Source organism: Phycodurus eques, chromosome 17 (assembly GCF_024500275.1).
Source record: "Phycodurus eques isolate BA_2022a chromosome 17, UOR_Pequ_1.1, whole genome shotgun sequence".
Lineage (NCBI taxonomy): Eukaryota > Metazoa > Chordata > Actinopteri > Syngnathiformes > Syngnathidae > Phycodurus > Phycodurus eques.
The window spans coordinates 12,071,659-12,094,941 of NC_084541.1; the positions used below are offsets into that span (position 1 = coordinate 12,071,659).

The 23,283-nt window shown below is 42.2% G+C and overlaps 1 protein-coding gene across 1 annotated transcript; it reads left to right on the forward strand.

The window, feature by feature from the left end:
- Window positions 1-46: 46 nt before the first annotated feature.
- Window positions 47-21,667, forward strand: rbm27 (RNA binding motif protein 27). The gene is made up of 21 exons (XM_061703013.1): window positions 47-225; window positions 2,313-2,431; window positions 2,755-2,882; window positions 2,962-3,041; window positions 6,223-6,425; window positions 6,644-6,946; window positions 8,451-8,687; window positions 9,096-9,275; window positions 10,311-10,457; window positions 10,565-10,718; window positions 11,485-11,632; window positions 11,780-11,989; window positions 12,204-12,317; window positions 12,821-12,946; window positions 13,100-13,174; window positions 13,670-13,840; window positions 14,372-14,476; window positions 16,845-17,042; window positions 17,130-17,213; window positions 17,416-17,535; window positions 20,209-21,667. The coding sequence occupies exons 1-21, from the start codon at window positions 167-169 to the stop codon at window positions 20,305-20,307; spliced, it is 3,060 nt and encodes a 1,019-aa protein (XP_061558997.1). The 5' UTR covers window positions 47-166; the 3' UTR covers window positions 20,308-21,667.
- Window positions 21,668-23,283: the final 1,616 nt, after the last annotated feature.

Consider the following 23,283-nt stretch of genomic DNA (forward strand, 5'->3'; position numbering starts at 1 on the left):
TTACGACACCTCGAGTCAGTTACCATGCCGTAAAGTGCTTCGATGCGACCTGCCACCAGTGGAGAACGACAGAAGGCCCCGAAAGCTTCTTAAATTTATAGACGATGAAAGCAGGCGTATTGGGGCTCCGTTTCATTTTATAAAGCGCATTATCGTCTTCCTCACGATGATTATAGAGAATGTGGACGCCCTCAAGTCGTGGCTGGCGAAACTCCTAGAACCAATGTAGGTGTTTGAATTGAAATGTCATTTAGCTCGCATGCTACGTAGTTGGCTAGTGGGTTAGCGTCAATGAGGGGGGGGGGGAATGGCTAGAAGCTGACCACCGTGGCCGATCGGTAGCTATTGACGGGAAAAGAAAACTGTTTGGTCCCCCCCCCTCCCTTTATTCGAAAATAACATGCTCACTATGTTGCGCGTTATGGCTGGACGTAGAAATGATTGAACTTGATTAGAAATAACTTTATTCTGTAGCACGCCTCCAAGCTGCAACACAGCGTGCACCCTCCTGTTTGCATTTCTAGAAGCTCTCTTGGGCTCTTCAACTCAATCCAAAATGTGTAAACACCATTGACAGTAGACGCTTGAAATGAAGGTTACCATAGTTACCATCCCTCCCCCGTGGAAAACTTGTTTAAATTGCACTTTTGTTTTTTAAATAACAGGATGGCATGCAGATAAGTTGCCATAAAGTGTTTAACTCATTCACTGCCAGCCTTCCCAGTTAACATGGATATTTGACTTCTAAAGCCGTCAATGGCAGTGAATGTGTTAAAGATGCTGGTGTTTTCATACAGGCTGTCTTGTAATTCACCTGCCACAACCTTAGGTACACACACAACATTATATCTAGCAAACATTCTGCTTTTTGACTAAAATTCTAGGCCCAGAACATCATTGTGTTTCCAAACATTTATCGAGCCAAGGTAAGTATTTTACATTTGAAAGATTTCACGGTACACCACCAAACGAAAATGTCACAAACAAAAAAAGTGTTACAGTACACTGAAATACTCATGATCTCAGATTAATTTACTCACAAATTTAGCTTTGTGAAAGCTATTATTCTGTTTTATGAGTGATAACTGGTGGATGCACAGGTAAAGTGTACCATCTGCTATCTAGTAAAAGCACATTTAATTATTCTACCTGTCACTATATTCCTCTGGCATTGATAGATGAACAAATATGCATTATTTGCAGAAAATGAATAACAACATTGGAACCTATTACGTGAAATTGGATCATTTCCCGCAGCACATCTCATGATCTCTCATGGCGCGGTGGTTAGGAATCACTGATTTAATTTTTTTTATTTTTTTATTTTTTTTTGTCCTGTTCAGCTGTTATGTCAAGCAGAAAGGAAGCTCTGTACGCCTTTTATGCCAAAACAGTTTTACTGTGTCACAGTGTCCTTTTTAAGCTGCGGATATTCTGATGGATATCTTCTTGAGAATTATAGTCGTTCAGTTGAAAAGAGTTTTTAAAGGGGAGTAACAGAAAAAAAACAAAGATGAGTGAAAGGGTAACTATATAATATAGGAAAAGAAGATGACAAACGACAAAGCACTTGCTGTAAACAAAATGAGGAAGGTAAAGCGTTATATAACTAGTACAATTACACATTAGATTTGAGTGTTGTATGGGTCAGTAGTGCTATACCCTGTGAGGGAAGGATTGGACAGGACAGGACAGGGACAGGAGGGGAAACATGCAGGACAGGGGTCGTGGACAGGGCTGTACAACTGAACTGTGTTGGGAGTGGCTATGTAAATTATAAACATCTGTAGGACCAGAGTGTAAGTGAGGGAATACCAAAGAAATTCGCATAGTTATAAGTTTTGTTGCAATGAGTGAGTGGCCCCATACCCAGCAAATAAATCCCAGGGGTGTGTGTCTGCGGACACATGCAGGTGAATTGACACCGTTTCGCATGCACAATAACCGTCAGATGTGTCCCGTAATTGCTGTGCCTGCACCGCGGGGGCTGAGGACACCTCCCACACCGACGGATCCAGGGTGATCCACTGGCCCCATCGAGTACCCACCGAATCACTGATTTGTCATTCAGTCTTGACTGTTAAGTTTTAAAAAATATACAATTCTATATATAGTCTTCTAACTATTAACATTTAGTTTTCACACTGAGCTAAAATAACTAATGAAACATTATTTGTTTATTTTAAAAAGTTGAACTCAATTAGTACATATTTGAAACACATTTCTGACACATTGTTTTACTATGGTGTCACAAGGACCCAAGTACTTTTGAGGATCTTAAATCAAGACTTCCTTTATTTCTTTATTTGCAGATGTGATGCTGACCCCTCTGCGTTGGCCAATTACGTTGTGGCTCTGGTGAAGAAGGACAAACCGGAGAAGGAGCTCAGAGCACTTTGTGCCGATCAGCTCGACGTCTTCCTGCAAAAAGGTGTCACTTCCTAACGCTGCCGAATATAATAAATTAAAATCATGCCAGTGTTTTAAACTTGATAAATGTGTCAATATGATTTCTTCATTGCCTCTTGGAAATGAATAAATAATATTAATTTACTGGACTAGTTTTAATGGGCGGTAGTCTGTTTACAGGGTAGTCTGTTTACAGTGCTTTGGATGGGTTGGAATTTTACGGACAATTACTTTGGCAATGGAGAATGAGCGTGCTCATAAGACATCAGCATTTATTGCTGCTAATATGCAAAATAGAGAATAATGAATGCTTAAACTAATCATGTATTTATCGTGTCATTCCAGAGACTATAGGCTTTGTGGATAAACTTTTTGAATGTCTGACAAGCAAGAACTACCAGGGGAACCCCATTGCCAAGGAAGTTCCAAAAGAAGTTGTTAACCTTCCACCAGCCAAATCAGATGCATTGGATGTAAGAAGGAATCCGAGTTTCTCTGCTTCTATTTTCTAAACATGCCATGTGAGATAATTGCTTTTTTTGTTGTTGGAAGATTGAGGCTCCAGAGGAGGAGAGAGAAAACAGGCGCAGGAGAAGTCCTCTGAGAAACCGCTCCGACTTCAACGAGTCCAGGTTTGATTTTTGCTCCTATTACGTGCGTAACTACACTATTCAAACAAAAAAGGTTGTGCTACCATGACCTTGACAACTTTAATCTCGAACTGCTAGTATTATATTGTTGTTATGTGGTCACATGGTTGCTTGAGGGCTTGGTCCTACACTTAATTTAATATACTTGCATGGACTCTTGTTTCTAACAAATCCGAGTCTGTAACATTACGGAAAATACAATTTTGTTAATCTTCTGCAAAACATTCTACTTACCTGTCTATTGAATTCTGTAGGGTTCCACTAGAATTGATTTAATTACTTTAGTCAGACATCCTATATTTATTTTATTTTATATAAATTCTTTTAATTAAAATGCTTACATTTTAGACAAAGTATAAATTGTAACAGTCTCTTCCAATAATAATGGCTTTCCAACTGAAAATAAAACATGCAGTGTGTGCAGACAGAAATAAAATGTTGGACATTTCTCTGCTTATTTCCTGTGTTTGTTTACTTCTATTAAATAAGATGATTGTGTCTCCAAAAAGTTGTGCTGGTTAAATTGAAAGGGTTTATTTATATAAACTGCCCATTGAGGACCCCTGATTTATTACAGTAAGTATGGGTGTCTCATGTTTGGTATTTAAACAATACGTAACTATCCAACATAGTATTTATTACCATATAACATTCTGGGGAAAAAAGAGCTATTAATTAGACAGCTATAAAACTTTTTTTTTTTCCCCCAATTAATTTTAAACTGAAACTTAGGTACCACTACAGGCACATATATAATGTCAATAGTTTACAGTATGCTGGAAAACGTAATTTATCTCAGTAGTTCAATTCAAAAAGTGAAAATCATATGCGGTAGATTCACTGCACATAGTGAACTATTTCATTATTTTATTTATTTTATTTTTATAGTTTTAAGGATTATAGCTTACAGCTAACAAAGCCCCAAATTTACCATCTCAAGAAATTTGAATATTACATAATCAAAAATACTTTGGAACGTACAAATTAGGTAGGAAAAGTCTTTCCTATAAATGTAATCTGTATAATATTCGATACAATACTGGAATTGAACTATTTAAATAAATATTCCAATTTATTGAGATGCACTTGTATTTGTATTTGGTGGTCGGTGCCTGTCGTGGTGGCAATCCCCGAACCCGTTGGTGGACACCAACGGTGAGGGATGCCGTCAAGCTGAAGGAGTCCTAATGGGCCTTTTTGGCCTGTGGGACTCCTGAGGCAGCTGATGGGTACCGGCTGGCCAAGCGGAATGCAGCTTTGGTGGTCGCTGAAGCAAAAACTCGTGCATGGGAGGAGTTCGGTGAGGCCATGGAGAAAGACTTCCGGACGGCTTTGAGGAAGTTCTGGTCCACCATCCGACGTCTCAGGAGGGGAAAGCAGTGCACCATCAACACTGTGTATAGTGGGGATGGGGCGGTGCTGACCTCGACTCGGGACGTTGTGAGCCGGTGGGGAGAATACTTCGAAGACCTCCTCAATTCCACCGACACGCCTTCCCATGAGGGAGCAAAGTCTGGGTTCTCTGAGGCGGGCTCTCCTATCTCTCGGGTTGAGGTCACCGAGGTGGTTAAAAAGCTCCTCGGTGGCAGGGCCCCGGGGGTGGATGAGATTCGCCCGGAGTTCCTCAAGGCTCTGGATGTTGTAGGGCTGTCCTGGTTGACACGCCTCTGCGACATCGCGTGGATATCGGGGACAGTGCCTCTGGATTGGCAGACTGGGGTGGTGGTCCCCCTTTTTAAGAAGGGGGACCGGAGGGTGTGTTCCAACTACAGGGGGATCACACTCCTCAGCCTCCCTGGTAAGGTCTATTCAGGTGTGCTGGAGAGGAGAGTCCGTCGGGAAGTTGAATCCCAGATTCAGGAAGAGCAGTGTGGTTTTCGTCCTGGCTGTGTAAAAGTGGACCAGCTCTACACCTTTGGCAGGGTCCTCGAGGGTGCATGGGAGTTCGCCCAACCAGTCTACATGTGTTTTGTGGACTTGGAGAAGGCGTTCGACCGTGTCCCTCGGGTGGCCCTGTGGGGGGTGCTTCGGGAGTATGGGGTACCGAACCCCCTGATACGGGCTGTTCGGTCCCTGTACGACCGGAGTCAGAGTTTGGTCCGCATATCCGGCAGTAAGTCGGACTCGTTTCCGGTGAGGGTTGGACTCCGCCAAGGCTGCCCTTTGTCACCGATTCTGTTCATAACTTTTATGGACAGAATTTCTAGGCGCAGCCGAGGCGTAGAGGGGGTCCAGTTTGGTGGCCTCGTCTGGAGAAGAACTTCATCAAGCCGTGACCTCCAACTCTCATTGGAGCAGTTCGCAGCCGAGTGTGAAGCGTCTGGGATGAGAATCAGCACCTCCAAATCTGAGACCATGGTCCTCAGTCGGAAAAGGGTGGCGTGCCCTCTCCAGGTCTTGGATGAGATCCTGCCCCAAGTGGAGGAGTTCAAGTATCTTGGGGTCTTATTCACGAGTGAGGGAAGAATGGAACGGGAGATCGACAGGCAGATCGGTGCAGCGTCTGCAGTGATGTGGACTTTTTATCGATCCGTTGTGGTAAAGAAGGAGCTAAGCTGAAAGGCGAAGCTCTCGATTTACCGGTCGATCTACATTCCGACCCTCACCTATGGTCACGAGCTGTGGGTCGTGACCGAAAGAACGAGATCCCGGATACAAGCGGCCGAAATGAGTTTCCTCCGCAGGGTGTCCGGGCTCTCCCTTAGAGATAGGGCGAGAAGCTCGGTCATCCGGGAGGATCTCAGAGTAGAGCCGTTGCTCCTTCAAATCGAGAGGAGCCAGATGAGGTGGCTGGGGCATCTGATTTGGATGCCTCCCAGACACCTCCCTGGTGAGGTGTTCCGGGCACGTTCCACCGCGAGGAGACCCCGGGGACGACCCAGGACACGCTGGAGAGACTACATCCTTCGGCTGGCCTGGAGAGAGATGGATGAAGTGGCTGGGGAAAGGGAAGTCTGGGCGTCCCTGCTAAAGCTATTGCACCCGCGACCCGACCTCGGATAAGCGGTAGAAGATGGATGGATGGATGGACTTGTAATTGTAAACTAGATGCACAATCATAGTTAGAAGTGGGATATATTTGTCTTTGTAAACCTGCACTTTAACATTACGACTGAACAAAAAGAATGAACAAAAACAATCATATCCGTTTCCGACCACACAGGAGTCGCGACGACAGGAGGCGGGACGAGCGCAAGAGGCGCGACTTCGATCGTCACAGCAAGAGCAGCGGTGGCGGCGGCGGCGGCGACTTGCACCGCGAGCGGGAGCGTCACGAACGTCGCAAAGGGAGCTCCCGCGGGAGGAGCAACAGCCGCAGCCGGAGCCGGAGCAGGAGTGGCAGCCGGGGGAAGAGCAGAGGACGAGGTGAGAAACAACAACCGCAGCTCAGCAGAGGACGAGGCTGTTTTTGAGCCAGTATAAGTTGTAATCGTCAGGATAAAATGTGGACCGCTTTGCATGTACCTCATAGGGGATTTAGCCACACAGGCTGGAATGTGCCTTACTGTCCTCAAGGTTGGTGTGTGTGATGTGACGTATGATTGTCTGCGTTCTGTTGCGATACTTTGTTGTGTTTGTGACAGACTTCAAGTCAAAGTTCGAGGTGGAGAGGAAGGACGCGGACGGCTACAACTCGTCCATGCCGGGCAGGCCCCAGCATCCTCCGCAGCTCATGTCGCCTCTACTGCCCACCCCCCTGCATCCCTTCTCGTCCACCGCCGGCGGTCCGGGACCTGGCGGCATCCCCTTGGCGACGCACACGCACATGCCCGACGGCACCACGGACAGCTGGTCCAGCTACTATGGCAAACCGAGGAAAGATGGCGTCGGCAAGCCGTTCAGCAATAAGAACCCTTCACGCAAGCAGCGATGCAGGGATTACGACGGTAAACACAGTTACTCCTCTCATAATTTAGAGTTAATATCAGGAATGTATTGAAACTGTAAACTAGTTATCGTAAAAATATTTCCTCAAATTGTTGCCACTGCTCTACGAGACAGGATGATAAATCCCAGATTGCATGATAAACTTAAAAAAGGGTTTCACATCAAATAGGACCTCCTTTCTTTCCACTTAAAAATAACAGGTGGGAGTAATGTACTATGACTGATAACCACCATGTGTTACAGTATCACAATCTTAATTTATTGTTGTGTGTGTGCGCATGTGGTCTTGCACATGTGTCTGACTGTGACTCCTCAGTAAAGTAAACACACAGGATAGAAGAGAAAGATATGTGAAATAAAATAGTAAAAAGTTTGGGTTCACTTAGAAATAGTGTAGAAATGTACTTTTTTTTTTTTTTTTTTAATAAATAAAGAGGAAAAGCATTTTTTTCAATTAAGATAATCAGAAATACAGGCGAGACATCCAAACTTTTGAACTAGTAACATAAAATTATTCGAGGGACCCTAAATTTTTAAACAGTCGTATATAATTTACTATATTATTTTATTAAATATACAAAAAATGTGGGATATTATCTATTTTTAACCCTGGCAGAGCAGACATGGCATCTGAAAAGCTGATGTTTTACATTTGAGTTGACCATTTCACAATTATCTGAATTTGTTTTAATATACCTTTATCGTATGTGATGTATATGTTTATCCTAATAAATAAATCCTAGTGTATTGAATAAATAAGTCAAATATTTATACTACTGTTTGTCATTAGATAAATGTACTTATACAAATTAATGGCTCACCGAGAATAAAGATCGTATCCCTTTAATCGACACCTAATACTCTATGTAGTTGAATAAGTAAATACCCCATGGCCACTATATGATTATATTGTTGTGGTTTTCTAGTATTATATATTGTACGTGCAGCGTCGATTAAAACACGTGCATTAGCTTTGTAATAACACAGTTGTAGTTTGCCCATAGGGCTTATTGATGATTGTGTTTAGTGTCATCACTAATGACCACTAATGTTGATCACTCAGGCTATCGTCCCCAGTCGAGGGTGTAGGGGGAAGGGGCCGGCCCAAACATACCTCTCCAGAGGGAAGCGGAGTTAAAATATCCAGCGCCCCTGAAGGCCCCTGCTGCTATCACTGTCACAGTACTCTGCCACAAGGGATCGGTTCCCTTAATGAGACCGTGCAGTAAATACTGTCTGGCTTAGTCTCCTAGAACCATAAGTCTTTGTTGAACATGTTTCTCAACCCAACCACCACGAGGCCAAATCTTGTTTTAGAATTAGCTCCAAAGTGCAGTGAACTTCCGCTTTTAGTGAGGATTAGGGACTGACTTGCCACAAATAAAAAGTAATTGACGCCCCCCCAAAAAGATTTTATTTGAACCGCAAATATTCAGGGGTACACTCTATTTGTAGATTCATATGACAAACAAGAACTTTCTGACATGATCTCTCCCCATGCAGAAAAAGGATTTTGCGTCCGCGGTGACCTGTGCCCGTTCGACCACGGCAACGATCCTCTCATCGTAGATGACGTCAATCTGCCAAACATCATCCCTTTCCCGCCACCGCCAGTGATACCCCCCGGTGGGCTGCCCATGCCACCGCCCATTACCGAGCCAACCCCCTCACTCAGGATACCGCCGCCACCGATGCCGCCCTATGGCCAGCCACCGCCACCTGGCGTCTTTTCGTTGACTGGTGAGTATCTATTTGTGTCTGTCTGTCAAGAATGATGGTACTTATCATTAGCATATCTCCTCTAATACTGTACAGATCGTATATGGTATCAAGTATTGCATTTTCTGCTCCAATGTCGTTGAGAATACTCACATGTGATGTTCAGTTAGGAGGAATCTTGTGTGGTGGTCAATTCTACAATACTGATCGTGTTTTTTTCCAGTTAAGTGTTAAGTAATGAATAAATGTTTCTCAGTAAATTAGTATATTCTGCACACAAGAGCAGAACTAGGAGCCCCCCCCCCCCCTGTATTCTGTGTTCACTGTCAATTAAAAGCAACCAATGAATATATGAATTAAGAGCTCGCCCACGGATGTGTGAAGGGCCTGCTGTTATGAGACATCAGCTTGGGCTTGTGTCTCCATCAGGACCTCCTCCACTGATCGCAACCAGTGGAATGGAAGCGCCCAACCACCAGTCGGCGATCACGTCGTCGCCTCCAGTCGGACCGCCCGGCGTGAGGCTGCCGCCACCTCTTCCTTTGCCTCCTCTGCCTCCTCCCTCCTCTTCGTCGGTGTCGCTGCGTCCCCGTTATGTCCAGTCTGAATGTAAGCAGATTGGATGCTCGTCATGGGATTTCACCACTCATCTCTTATTTTGCCCACTCCACTAAACTACCCAATTATGTTCACTTGCATATATATTTTTTTTCTCTTCGTGATTTGTGTTTTTTGTTGGCGTTGTCGGCAAGGTGCAGTGTCGCCTGTTGACCAGAGAGTGGCAGTGCTACTTATTTTATGGGCATTTTTTTTGGTTTCAGTAAATTGTTATCCCTCTTGTCTCTGTTCATAAATAAGTAAAAGAACTTTAATGCAATGCCTTGCTTCCTACATAAATTAAGTTCATTTTCAAGCTGCAAAACCTAATTCAACTTGACTACTAAAAAACAAAGCTGATGTAAAACTCATTTTCATGTTGTTGAATGTATTGTCTTATTTTTTTTTTAGCATGCATGCATATTGTTACTGTCCAATGAAAAGCATGCATCTCCAAGAGGTTTTTTTTTTTTTTTTTTTTTTCCTTGTGTACCACAATTATATTTTTTATTATTTAACATCGCAAAATTTGGAGAGCTTTTCATTGGACAGCAATGACATGTTTGTCAGCATTTCAGTCCTATTCATTATGTTAAGTTTAATTTAAATGATAATTATCACAATATAGATGTATGGCTACATCTGCCTTAAAGTTCTAAGGTTCTGGGTTTGAATATCAGCTACGGTTTTCTTGTGTGGAGTTTGCATGTTATCCTGGTACTTGCGTGGGTATGCTGCTTTTCTCCGAAATTCCAAAATTATGATGTTAGCTTCATTGAAAACTCTACATTGTCCATAGGTGTACAGTAAATGTGGGTGTGAATGGTTGTTTGTCTCTATGTGTGGCTGCTGACAAGTACCCTGCCTCTTATTGAAAGTCAGCTGGGATAGGCTCCAGCATACCTGAGACCTCAATGAGGACTAACTCTATAGGAAATGGATGTATGGATATATGTATGGCCAAGACTGGCGTTGAATTCCACGCAGTGTATTTACATGCATCAAAATCTCTTTTTAGTTATTCAAAACACCTTTTTGTAATCTCAGATAACTACGATCCAGAGGGCTATAACCCAGAATCGCCAGGACTGACTGGTGCAGGTCGCAACCAGTATCGCCAATTCATTCCCAGAGTGCAGACGCAGCGCCCCAACCTCATTGGCCTCACGTCCAATGACGGACAAGGCTCCAGAGGTATCAGTTCAAATATTGACCTTCTCAGTGCTCTAATTCCTTCACAATAGAAAGTACTAGAAGGAAAAGCATGTGAAATGAGATTATATTTCTTTCCGTCCCCTCAGCTGCTAACATAGTGATCCAGACGGAGCCCGCAACTCCCGCCAGCACACTGGGAAGCAACATGTCCTGTTTCAACTCCGAGCAGCACAACAGGAAGAGACCCATGGGCTGTATGATAGCTGAGGGACCCACGGCTAAAAAACCCTGGATGCAGAAGTAAGAATTAAAGGGTTTTACCCAAAAGTCCTTTTGTTTCTCTAAAATTTAGCTCAGTTGTAATGCTGTGAAGTTCATTTGGGTTAATAAAGTTGCCAAGGGGTCCATAAGTATTACTCAGAGGAGTTTTTGCCTTTATACACTATACCCTTTATGCATGCAATAAGACAATCAACATGTGACTGAAGATTTGTGGTAATGGCATCAACCATTTAGGAATTTACAAATTTTATGTGTGTGACGTAGGCCTACCTCCATTATTAGGGACTCAAAAGTATTGAAACAAGGTGACATAATTGTAAATATAGTCATCATTTTCAAAATTTGAATGAAAAAAAATCATTAATTCCGATTCATTGAGAAGCTTTGTCAGGCCTTCACTTACTGCTGCTTTGTGGGTCTTAACTGCCTTTTTTCCTCAATTACTGAAAAGCATGGTTCAGGCATCTTGGAATCAGGCCACTAAATAAGGATATTCTTTTTCTGTCTGCCTGCAGTCCTCGAAGAGTTTCTGCGAAGTATTAAATGTAATGATTATAGTGGGAGTTATGTCACTTTTGATAAATCCTTAATGTTAACATCTTATTTTTGTGAAATGTTGAATTCAAGCTGAAACTGTCCCAGTTCAATCACATTGATTGTTGTATTTCAAAACCCAAAGGCACTATACCCGAAACATAAATGACTTTCTTTCCACAGTTTACACAGGTAACTAAGAACTTTGCCAGTATCTGTTGCATCACTTAGTACTTCTCACTTGTTTCAGGCCAAACTTCAACAACAAAGGCAGCTTCCCAAAGAGGAACTTCCACGTGAACACCAAGCTGGAGGTGCGCAATATCCCGCCTGAGCTCAACACCATCACCAAGCTCAATGAGCACTTCAGCAAGTTTGGGACCATTGTGAACATTCAGGTAACATCTTAAGCAGGATAAATAAAAAGAATGAGATTTTGGTACTGGCTTTTCAAAGAATAATAATAATGAAAACACCTGAAATAGAGAGCAGACATCCACCAAGGCTGAAAAATCCTTATTTGGGATTTGATTTCATACACCCAGGTGGTGTTCGGCGGCGACCCAGAGGTGGCGTTGATCCAGTTCACATCCAACGAAGAAGCCCGTCGGGCCATGTACTCCGTGGAGGCGGTGCTAAACAACCGCTTCATCAACATGCGCTGGCATCGCAAGTTCAGCATGCCGGGGATTCACCAGCTGGAGCAGGGCACGGGGAGCCAGGTGGCCGGGTCCGCTCCCAACCTCGGGCCGCAGGTAAAGCCGTGTGAAGGAATTAAAACACCGCGGTAGCTTGATTTACAGTTTTGAGTTACAAGCCACTGCATGGTCTTTTTTTTTTCTTCTCTTTGTGTTGTAAGCACAGTTATAAGCTTGGTCCATTAATTAAACTCAGTCAAGGTACCACTGTATTATTGTACTGGTTTTACATACACAAACTACCCATCTTAAATATTTGTTTGTTTTGCAGGGTATGAAGCAGCACAATCCTGCCACTTACGTGCTGAACAAGCATCGGTCGCCAGCGCCGGTAGGCCCCACGAGCACGCCTGACAACCTGAACCCCAGTGCAGAAGCTGGCAATGTACGTCTTTACCTCCGTGCATGTGTGACCCCTGTTTATATTCATTACAGTATAATGCAACTATAATTACCCCTTTTTTAGCTCCGTGTTAAGTGGGAGACTGGTTGAATGCCTGTTTAACGGAGAAATGTTATTAAAAAGCCCAAAAACGATTAAATCACAAATGCTCATAATATTTACTATATATGGTTGATCACTTTCATTGACTTAGTACTGTGTGGCACACGGAGCACTTAATGAAAACTGAATTGGCTCCCGATAGGAAAATATTCACCTGTGTATGCTTTGTGAATTTGAAGTACTTACAGATTAAGTTTAGGAATACATGTTCTTGAATGTTTTGGTCAAGTACAAAACAAAGTCAATAATAATCATTTGTATGCGTTCAGAAAAGTTTTACGAAAACAGCGTTTATAAGTGAAGTCATGGTTGTGCACAATCTCCCAGATCCATGTGATGACCTAAATGTGTTGCTCTCTCATCTCGCTGTGCGTGGCACTTAGGTGGCGCCGACGCTGACAAACACCCAGAAGGGCCCCTACGCTTCCAACCCGCTCAAGTCGTCCTCCAAGTGCCTTGGGAAAACGGCGAAAGCGCTGGAAGCACAGGAAGCCCTGAAGAAGAAACAGGCATGTTCCCCATGTTGCTTAATCTTTTAATACGCATTTTGAGGGTGATGTGATGGCATTGAGGCCGTTTGTATCTGTCTGTCTGTAAAATGCCCTAATTCGCTGTAACTTACCTTCCCAATTTAATATTTTATGCCGTTTGTTTTTATTCAGGAAGCGTTAAAACTACAGCATGACTTGCGAAAGAAGAAGCAAGAAATGTTAAAGACACAGATTGAGTGTCAGAAGGTGAGAATTACTTGTGCACACCAAGGCATGATATGTTTTCATCTTTTTATCTTGCCATATTGAAACCAAGGCATGAAAAGTATGTTGCTCGCAGTCTATCTTGTCAGTCCCACTCAAAGCATGATATGTTGCTTCTTTTGTTGATGTGTTGCTTCTTTGGCTCTTGCCACTTCAAACCAAAGCATCATATATTCCTTTATCTTTATCTAGCCAAAGTGCAAAACAAGGCATCATATGTTGCTGCAAAAATCTATTCGCAACAAACCCACATCAAAGTCACACCATAAATTAAAGGCAACGATGAAGGCTTTTTTGATGTGTATAATTATTTTCTTAATATGCCCCTATACTGTATGACGGCAATATGACTAAGTTCACCCAACTCACACAATAATTAGATGTAGCAAGTGACATGGCGGGGTGGTTTGGCACTGACAAGCTCCCGCCCACATACGTTTTCATCTTGTTGAATGTTGTGTGTCCATATCTTATCAGGCGCTGATTAACCGTCTGGAGAAGAACAGGGGGATGAAACCAGAGGAAAGAGCCAACATCATGAAGACACTGAAGGAACTGACTGAAAAGATAGCCCAGCTCCAGAATGAAATGAATCCGGCCTCCCAGGTCTCCAAGGCCAATCACAACCAGCCCAAGACAAAGACCGACGTGAGTTCGGGGCCCCTGCAGAGTGTTAGAAGTTTCGCAGTTCGACTTCTGTGAAATTAAAGCACTCCAAATAGTCCCTGACGAAGGAGGCAGAAACATGCTAACATAGTACAGCTTGCGGCACGGTGGACGACTGGTTAGAGCGTCAGCCTCACAGTTCTGAGGACCCGGGTTCAATACCCGGTCCCACCTGTGTGGCGTTTGCATGTTCTCCCCGTGCCTGCGTGGGTTTTCTCCGGGCACTCCGGTTTCCTCCCACATCCCAAAAACATGCATTAATTGGTGACTCTAAATTGCCCATAGGTGTGACTGTGAGTGTGAATGGTTGTTTGTTTGTATGTGCCCTGCGATTGGCTGGCAACCAGTTCAGGGTGTACCCCGCCTCCTGCCCGATGACAGCTGGATAGGCTCCAGCACGCCCGCGACCCTAGTGAGGAGAAGCGGCTCAGAAAATGGATGGATGGATAGTACAGCTTCAAGTTAAATAAAATGTTTCATCACTCTGTATTTTGGTTCACTTCTCGCGTGCAGGCCCAGAAGGAGCTGCTGGATGCTGAGTTGGATTTCCACAAGAAGCTAAGCTCTGGAGAAGACACGACAGATCTCAAGAGAAAACTGGGCCAGCTACAGAAGGAGGTAAAATATTATTTGGACACCATCCTCGCATTTCAACCGTAGGAGCTTTCCACCGGAACTAGGAACCTTCTGAGGACCATTGTTTACGTCACATGAATCTTTAAAGGGAGGGGTAATATTTTTAAATCCCTCCTTGGGGGTAGTACCTAGGCAGGGTTCAAGCTCTTTGGTGGTGAGGTTTGCAGTGCTATTTACCCTTAAGATTCAGCAACTTGGCTCTTCAATGCTAATATCTACCCCTAAAAGAGTCTCGACTCAGGGGAGATGGCTGTGTAGTACATTTCAAAAGTTCCTCATATTTGGAGCAAGGTTCTGCAGTGCTAGTTAGCCCTGAAAGAGTCCGCACTTGAGGGAAGTCCATTCCAAGCTTTCAGAAACCTTTAGGCAGGGTCTGCAGTTATTTACATTGGAACTATTGCATTTTATTTCACCCGTCACATTTGAAAAGTTTACAACTCTTTGCATACTCTTGTTTTGATTGGCCATACCTTGCCTGTATGTAAGTCTTTCTACTTCCACCTACTGGAATGGAGCTAGAATGTGTTTGTTTTTCACACGTTTAGCAGAGGTGTACTAAAAGTTTCTGGTACTCGTGATTAATAAAATCAAGTGTCAATCAGCACGGCTTATCTAGAAGTAGAAAAAAAGCCAATGCGCACAATGCACATGAAGAACCAATAACTGCACTATATTTAATAGGTGTTAATAAATGGGGTTTGTGTCTTTTTGAGTTTAAGCTCATCAGTCGTAATAGGAGACAAACAAAAATGGCCCCTGATAGGAAAAAGGTTCGCTGCTAAGATCCATCTTAAGGATGCACTCAGTTATCCCAACATCACACTGTCCCGACATGTGCTGTCCCGCTGAAACACAACACAGAGGAGGCTTGTTGTGTCACAACGTCCGCCGAATAGGAACACAGCTTTTGATAGTAACACCCTGCCGAACATGTCTACCCAACCCCATCCCTCCTTCCCTGTGGGTTCTAAATTAGCTACTGGTTAAAAAATGCATTACCCCCGCTCAGCCCAAGCCAATCCTCCCCGTGCACATTTAAAAGCGCTGCCACTTTAGCAAGCCCAGAGGAAGAGCTAAATGCTAACGAAGCCCAATCAGACACTCAACGCTCTCTCGCACCGATGGAGGCCATCTCATTAAAGTTTAAGCCATCGGGTACGAAAATCACAGGCAGGAGAGTGAAAAGTGAGTAGAGAGGACCAAATGGAAGTTAAGGTTTAGGAGAGGTGAGGAAGTAAACTTCAGAGATGTGAGACAGGACGTCTAATTGAAAAGTGAGGGGATGACGGAGAGAAAGCGAGTCAAAGGAACTATTTTAAGGGCTAAATGTATTAAAAATATAATACAATTGAAAATGTTTATTATCTTCTGAGCATTGATAAGACAGGCCTCACGGTCTTCAAACTTCGTCTGAAAAGATTTTGTTTTGAAGTGCCCATTTTGGCCCTTTCCAGAACTCCTACAAAAAAACAAAAGTTCTTCTGATTGCTACCTTCTCATTCAATAGCATTAGGGAGAGTGTCCAAACTTTTTACTTTTTACGAGAGAGAAAAGGGGGGCTAAATTGTAAAACAAAAGGATTTTTTATCATTGCATGTGCGTATAGCATGGCAGTCAAGTTTAATGACTAACCGTTAAACCTAAAAAAAAAACTAATAACTTTTATTAGACCGATGTCAGTAAGGAGTACACTCTTGAGTACTCACCGATACCATTAGTACTTTTGATACATAAAATTTCAATATACACAATAACATAATTGTGAACAAAAGACCTCTTTCTTTCTTTCTGACAAACGTGATGATTCACCAATGTGTCAAAACACCGCTGTCTAGCGCCAACTACTGGCGAGGATGACTTAGTCAACGTCAATTTATTTTTTGTCTTCCATATCGGTGGCTGGTATCATCAACCTTAACAAGTACCCGATATCTTAACATTCACTGGCAGTCCTCCATGTTAACATGGATATTTGAATTTAAGACCCGTCAATGGCACTGAATGTGTTTTAACTGGTATGGGTACTTCTCCATCCCTACTTCACAATATGAAATTTGGTCTCTAAAACCCATGCTGGAAAGGACTCAGGAAGTCTGCCGTTTTGTTTTGAAGCAGCCATTTTGGAAATTCCATGACTCCTTCAAAGCTGAACTCGTCCTAAAGATTTTGCCCTATTAATACCAAATTGGAACCACGGGGTTTGAACCATTTCTAAAAACTACTTTTATTTTGTAACATGACCTTTGGTAAGCATGTATATCACGAGAAACGTTTTCCATATCTCGAGGGTTGTAGGTTCCCCACCCATGCTTTAAATTCTGTCTTTTGTTTTGTCGTGCCCTCCGTCCAGGCAACACAACTTGGCATCCTGCGATCCCCGACGTGTCGAGGCCGCGGCCGGGGGAAGGTTCCGCCGGAAGCAGGCGCCATTCGCGCGAGGGGCCGCAGCGGTTCTGTAAACCGCATGGTGGTGGACCACCGGCCCAGAGCTCTGTCTATCGTGGGGGTCACTCAGGAGGAGAAGGAGGAGCTCATGTCACACTTTGTGGTGAGAACACAACACAAGTGTTCTCTTTAAATGCTGACAGTTAGTTGCACTGTCAAGCCTTTAAGCTTTTTTTTTTCGGATTCTTAGAAATTTGGTGATCTAGAGGATCTCAGTGACCAGGACGCCACCAGTGTCGTCATGACCTTCAAGACTCGGAGCGAAGCCGAGAATGTAAGCCGTGTTATTCCCTAACCACCAATATGAACTCTGTCCATCTGTAGGTGTGCATTATTTTTATGACATACTGTAATGTAATGCTTTAATTTTATTTTTTAATTTTTATTTTTTTTGTGGACCCCACTATTGCTGGTTGAGCCCAGTTTGAGAGCACATGATCTAAACCTTACATTATTTTCCCACTGGCATCGTCTAGGCAGCCAACCAGGGAGCCAAGTTCAAAGGTCGCGTGTTGCAAATTTCCTGGCACAAGCCTAAAACGCCCTCTGTCACCACAGAGCCTGAGGAGGAGGAGTCCAAAGACGACAACAACACGGTACCACCAGACACTAATGCTCACTTTAGCGGCATGTAGTTGTTCAACCTCAGTGGCATATGTTGTGTGTAGTTGAATATAACCATGTGTCCCAACTAACAATTGCATTCAACCACTTGAAACAACTTTAATGCTCCATATTAAACTTACCGTAATACGTTTAGTCAAGTTTATATGTCAAGATGATTTTTTTTTTATAGCAACTTTTGTAGTTCAAAAGTTACGTACACGGATGTGCGCTGCTTCTACTGACAAACAACATGGCTGTGAAAGAAAGGAGCTGGTTTACAAAAAGCGTTAGTCAGCTTTGGCAACTTAGCGATTTGGTCGCCATATTTAGCGACATTTTCTGACCCATCTAGGGAGAGGGACTATTTTTCAAAATAGCAGCTAGTGAATTGAATTCCTGCTAAGAAACAGACAACATGCTCGGAATCATTTGTTTTCCGTGTGACAAGAAAGAAGCAGTCACAAAGTCAGTCGCACTGAGCATTGCTGAAGACACGGTGCCCATTTACAGTATACGTAGCAAACGTAAGGATTTATCAAGATGTTGGCAACGTTTTCCCTGAGATACGTGCTTCCAAGCTGCGAATATTTTGCGTTTGCTTACACAGATGAGAAAAGACTGAAAAGTCTGAGAGTGAAAAGTGTAATTGAAAAGCAAAAGGTGTGTGTGAAAAGTGAGAGCTTTCAACAGACATATGGGCTAGCTAAATAATGCAATTAGATTCCTTTTTTTATGTTTAATGAACTTTTTTTTTTTATGAAGAATCGTGTTTACTTACATGTTTTGACAAAAGGGACATTTTTCCAAAAGTAATGGCATAGTTTCACATTATCTGTAATGAAAAAAATCTTTATTTCTATTGTTTCTGCAGAAGTTAAAGCAAGTTATTGCTGGGGAAAATTGCGACAAAGCACTACATTTGTCTGAATGAAGCTCCTCAACTCACTTCATCATAGTTCCTTGGTACCAAGATGCTACAAGACGGCGCCAAAGTAATACTTTTAGACATACCTACCTCCAAACCAGACAGGAAGTCCATGTGCCAGGCAACTTTGAAGTGGGGGGGAAACTTTGGAATGTTTCGGTTGTTATTGGCAGGTTCGACTCTCTGCCTCGCCGCAGCGCTCTTCAATTTTTAAACACGCCGAAGCTCTCAGTAAAATTTTTGTCTGAGCTCCTCGCAGCAAGGGAGCGTCTTTGACCTCCTGAGGGAAGCGACACAACTGTCACGAGGAATCCTCTCCCGGACGCTTTAGCGCAAAGCTTTTGAGGCCACAGTCTCGTAGGTCTTGTGACCTACGTACCCCATTATGTCACAAGACATTGGGAGGGATCGTCTTTCCAAGAATATGACTCGATGCGTAAATCAACCTTGATCACAATTCATACTGTCAAGCCGGTTTAGTCGTTCCATAGGAAAGAATGTAAAGAGGTGAAAATTCAATATACAGTTCTGTGGTTACTTTTCCTAGCTGCCACGTTATGCTGCTTAAAATAGAAAATCCGATTTCCGATTGTAATCACCCCCTCCGCCTCTTGCTTATAGAAAAAGTAAATGCCAATGACATTATTCAAAAAAGTTTTGTTTAGTTTGAGTGGGATTTGCTTTATTTCTCCTGTTGTCAAACAAGCTTTTATTTATTTACCCCCCCCCCCAGCAAGTATTTCCACCGGTATTAACTTACATCGACTTCCGCAGATGCGATAGTGAACAATCCTTACAAAAAAAGAGGCTTCAAGCTGGTTAATAGCGCTCCCAGTTTAATTTTACTATCAAACTAAAAATACGACAAATAGAATTACATGTATGCATATTAAAAAAAAAAGGTAACTTTGCTTTGATAAAGTCTGCTAGCATAATGCTAACAATCCCAAAACCCATAGACAAGCTAATGATTAGCAAGGATGTTGCCGTGTTATAACCCTTTAAACAACAGATATTTGAACAAACAGGGCCACAATACATGCAGACAGACAGTATAACAATACTCACAGGCATATATTCTTTATCCTGTGGGAAAAATTACTCATATTGCTGCAGCTTGGTGAGCAGTTGTGCCCGTCTCCTTGTATAAGCGGTATAGAAAATGGATGAATGATGTATTATACTGCCCCCCTGGTGGCCAAGACACGCACACCTGAAAAAGCTGCACGACTATTGCACAAACTGATTAATTTGTTACCCTCTTTTTAATTGTGCTATTACTGTGTGTTAACACTATAGAGTGGTATTTTTCAAAAAAAATTTGTTGGTGATTTTTATTTCGTTAGCTGGAACAGATTAGTGGCATTTATCTCCTCCATCTGCGGTCCCTTCTCAAGGTTGCTTTTTCCCAAAATGGGGTTTTGAGTTTTTCCTTGCCTGATTGGGGGCTTTAGATGTCGTCAATCATTGCCAACTGTGGGCCTGTGAAGCCCTTTGAGACTATTTTGTGATTAAGGGCTATACAAATATACTTGACTTGACAAGTGAGCCTTGAAACTGTATGGCTCAGTCGCTAGCCACTTTAAAAAAAAAAAATTGTCACTAGAGTGTTCGGAAAAGTCGTTTTGACCGATGCGTTAGACGCGGCGTGTTTTTTGCAGTTCCCCTTTGTTACTATGGTGGAAAAGGCGTCCAAATCTGAAGAAAGTACTAATGTTGTTCGGTGTCCTTTTATCAGCAGAAGGAAGGTCGCTCCTATGTGCCCGGCGAGGAGGAAGAAGAGGAAGAGGACGATGACGAAGACGACAAGTATGAAAGCCGATCTTGGAGACGATGAAGGCGTCCTTACGACAGCGAAAAAAATCGCCGTTGCGGATAACACGGAAGGACCCCCCTTTTTTCTTAGAATTTTCAACAAAGTCATTTTAAGACTAACAGAAGTTTGGTTTTCTCGGGTTTCCCCCCACTCAACAAAACGATCTCACTTTTGCTGAGAAAGGCGAAGGTTCAGTTCTCCAAGATAGTTTAAATGTGCTTACTTTACTGTCGGTAATGCACAACATTTGCATCTACTGTGAAAAGCTATTTTTATACATAACTGTATTTAAAATTGTTTTTTTTGGGGGGGGGGGGCAATGCAGTCTCAGTTAAATGACCACAATAATTTATTTCTTTGCCTCTTACCTGCTCTAGCTCGGCAACAATTGGATTCAGAAATGAAAATACATTGAACCCACAAATGCTTCCATTCATTCATTTAGTATGGCCCTTTGAGGACTTTCTAAAAACTAATAGGAAAATCACCTTGTGGTCATTTACTGTAAATATATCACATTTCTTTTTAATTTCCACTCTGCTTCTCAAGCAAACAAAAAGACGAGCCAGTCATTCCTAAATATCGATAGACAGATGTTTGAATGTAAAAAAAAAAAAAAAAAAAAAAAGCAGTTGATTTTAACATCTAGAGAATTATAATGGAATTTCTTTCTTTGCCTTACACCCGTCAGCCCCTCGGCGGAATTTTTTACAAGATGTGGTTCACTTTTTCTTTGTTTTTGTGTAAATTTTGTACATTTGCTTAAAAACATTTGCATTTCAGTTTTCTGTCATTTTAATCTGGGGGAGGGAAAACATGATCCTGTTTCATTAAATCGTTCCCCCTTAAAGATTTATTTCTAGTTTCCTGCTTTATACTGTATCAAAATTCAACCGTAATCCACATAGTAATGTTTACACGCACCCTGATGTGGAGTTGCTTGATTGCATTCATTTTTGGGGGAGTAAAAAACTAAAACCAAAAGAATATTTATTGAACTTTTCCTGCATGTAAATACACTCACTGTGTCCTTTGGAGTCATCTTCGCGCCTAGATTACTTTTCTCACAAGTCCATAATAAGTTCTCTGTTGGTTTTAAAAAGGACAAAGTAACTGGTTTCTTGTATATTCAGAGAAGTTGCTCTCTATCCCACTTTTTTTTTTTTTGTACTCGTGTGTGTTTGCTAATACACCGTAGTGTTAAAAAAAAAAAATTGTAAGTTTATCGGATAATAGTTTTGGATTTGTTACTGTTTATATTTACAGGATGTGGATGATGACGATGATGTATTTTTCATGTCATTTTGCTCGTAAAAAGATGGATTTCTAATTTACAAGCATGTTTGCTTTTGCCAATAAAGACAAGGAATGGGCTGCTTGGGGGAGAAAAAAATGAAAAGGGGGGGGAAAAAAGAAAAAAATACAATTTGATCTTGGGGGGGCATTTAAAAGATAAAAAAAAAAAAAAAATCATATTGGCAAGTTTTGAAGAAGAAAAAAAGCAAAGCAAAAGCATTCCAGGAAATACCATCTTAAAACTGTTGTTGTCTCATCTTTTTACACCTCAGTTTCTTTTTTGGGGGGGGGGGGGGGGCATATACAAAGAGAGGTAACCCACATTTTGGGGTGAGAACGTGCCATAGTCTATTACTACCATATGCCAAAGTAGTAAAGTCAGTATTAAAGTAAATATACAAAAAACACTTGTAGGGCAATCGAGTCATTCTATGAATATGGCTTTAGGAATAGTGATTTCATGGGCGGGGGGGTTGCACCGCTTTTTAAATAAGAGTCTTATAACAGTTAAATAGCATTATAAAGCAACATAAAGTGCAGCTTAATGTATATTTTTTATTAAATTGAATGGTGTTAAAGATTTTTACAAATAGTGACATGAAATCAAGGGACAGCTATTTTTTGGAAACTTATTTTTTAAAGTATTATGCTTAATAACTATAACCCCAATTCCAATGACGTTGGGACGTTGTGTTAAACAAATAAAAACTGAATACAATGATTTGCAAATCATGTTCAACCTATATTTAATTGAATACACTACAAAGATATTTAATGTTCAAACTGATAAACTTTATTGTTTTTAGCAAATAATCATTAACTTAGAATTTTATGGCTGCAACACATTCCAAAAAAGCTGGGTAAGAATGAAGAATTTGTAGAATGACCCCATACAGTAAATACAAATCAAATGAAAAACAACAGAGATGACTGATGAGTCTCCACACTGTGGCAACCAACATTTTAGTCATATTTACAAAGCTTTGTAATGACCATAATAGTGATTAACTGAGAATGAATAACTATGAGCGTAAGCTAGCAACCAAGGGTAGCAAGCATAACCTTCAAAATTGCAGCGGTTACAAGGAGATGTCTTCTTCTTTTCCTTTCGGCTTGTCCCTTTAGGGGTCGCCACAGCGCGTCAACCTTTCTCCTGCATCCTCTCGAACACCAACTGCCCTCATGTCTTCCCTCACGACATCCATCAACCTTCTCTTTGGTCTTCCTCTAGCTCTCTTGCCTGGCAGCTCCATCCTCATCATCCTTCTACCAATATACTCACTATTTCACTTCTGCCATTTCACTATACACACTATTTCTCCTCTTCCCCTCTCAAACCATCCAAGTCTGCTCTCTCTGACTTTGTCTCCTAAACATCTAACCTTGGCTGTTCCTCTGATGAGCTCATTTCTAATTTTATCCAACCTGGTCACTCCGAGAGCGAACCTCAACGTCTTCATTTCCGCCACCTCCAGCTCTGCTTCCTGTTGTCTCTTCAGTGCCACTGTCTCTAATCCATACATCATGGCTGGCCTCACCACTGTTTTATATACTTTGCCCTTCATCCTAGCAGAGACTCTTCTGTCACATAACACACCAGACACCTTCCTCCACCCGCTCCAACCTGCTTGGACCCGTTTCTTCACTTCCTGACCACACTCACCATTGCTTTGGACTGTTGACCCCAAGTATTTAAAGTCC

Coding starts and splice junctions, on each gene's coding strand:
- rbm27 (XM_061703013.1), top strand. CDS start 167: ATGATTATAGAGAATGTGGACGCCCTCAAGTCGTGGCTGGCGAAACTC. Junction 2,883..2,961: donor CCAAATCAGATGCATTGGAT/GTAAGAAGGAAT, acceptor TGTTGTTGGAAG/ATTGAGGCTCCAGAGGAGGA. Junction 17,536..20,208: donor CCAAAGACGACAACAACACG/GTACCACCAGAC, acceptor TCCTTTTATCAG/CAGAAGGAAGGTCGCTCCTA.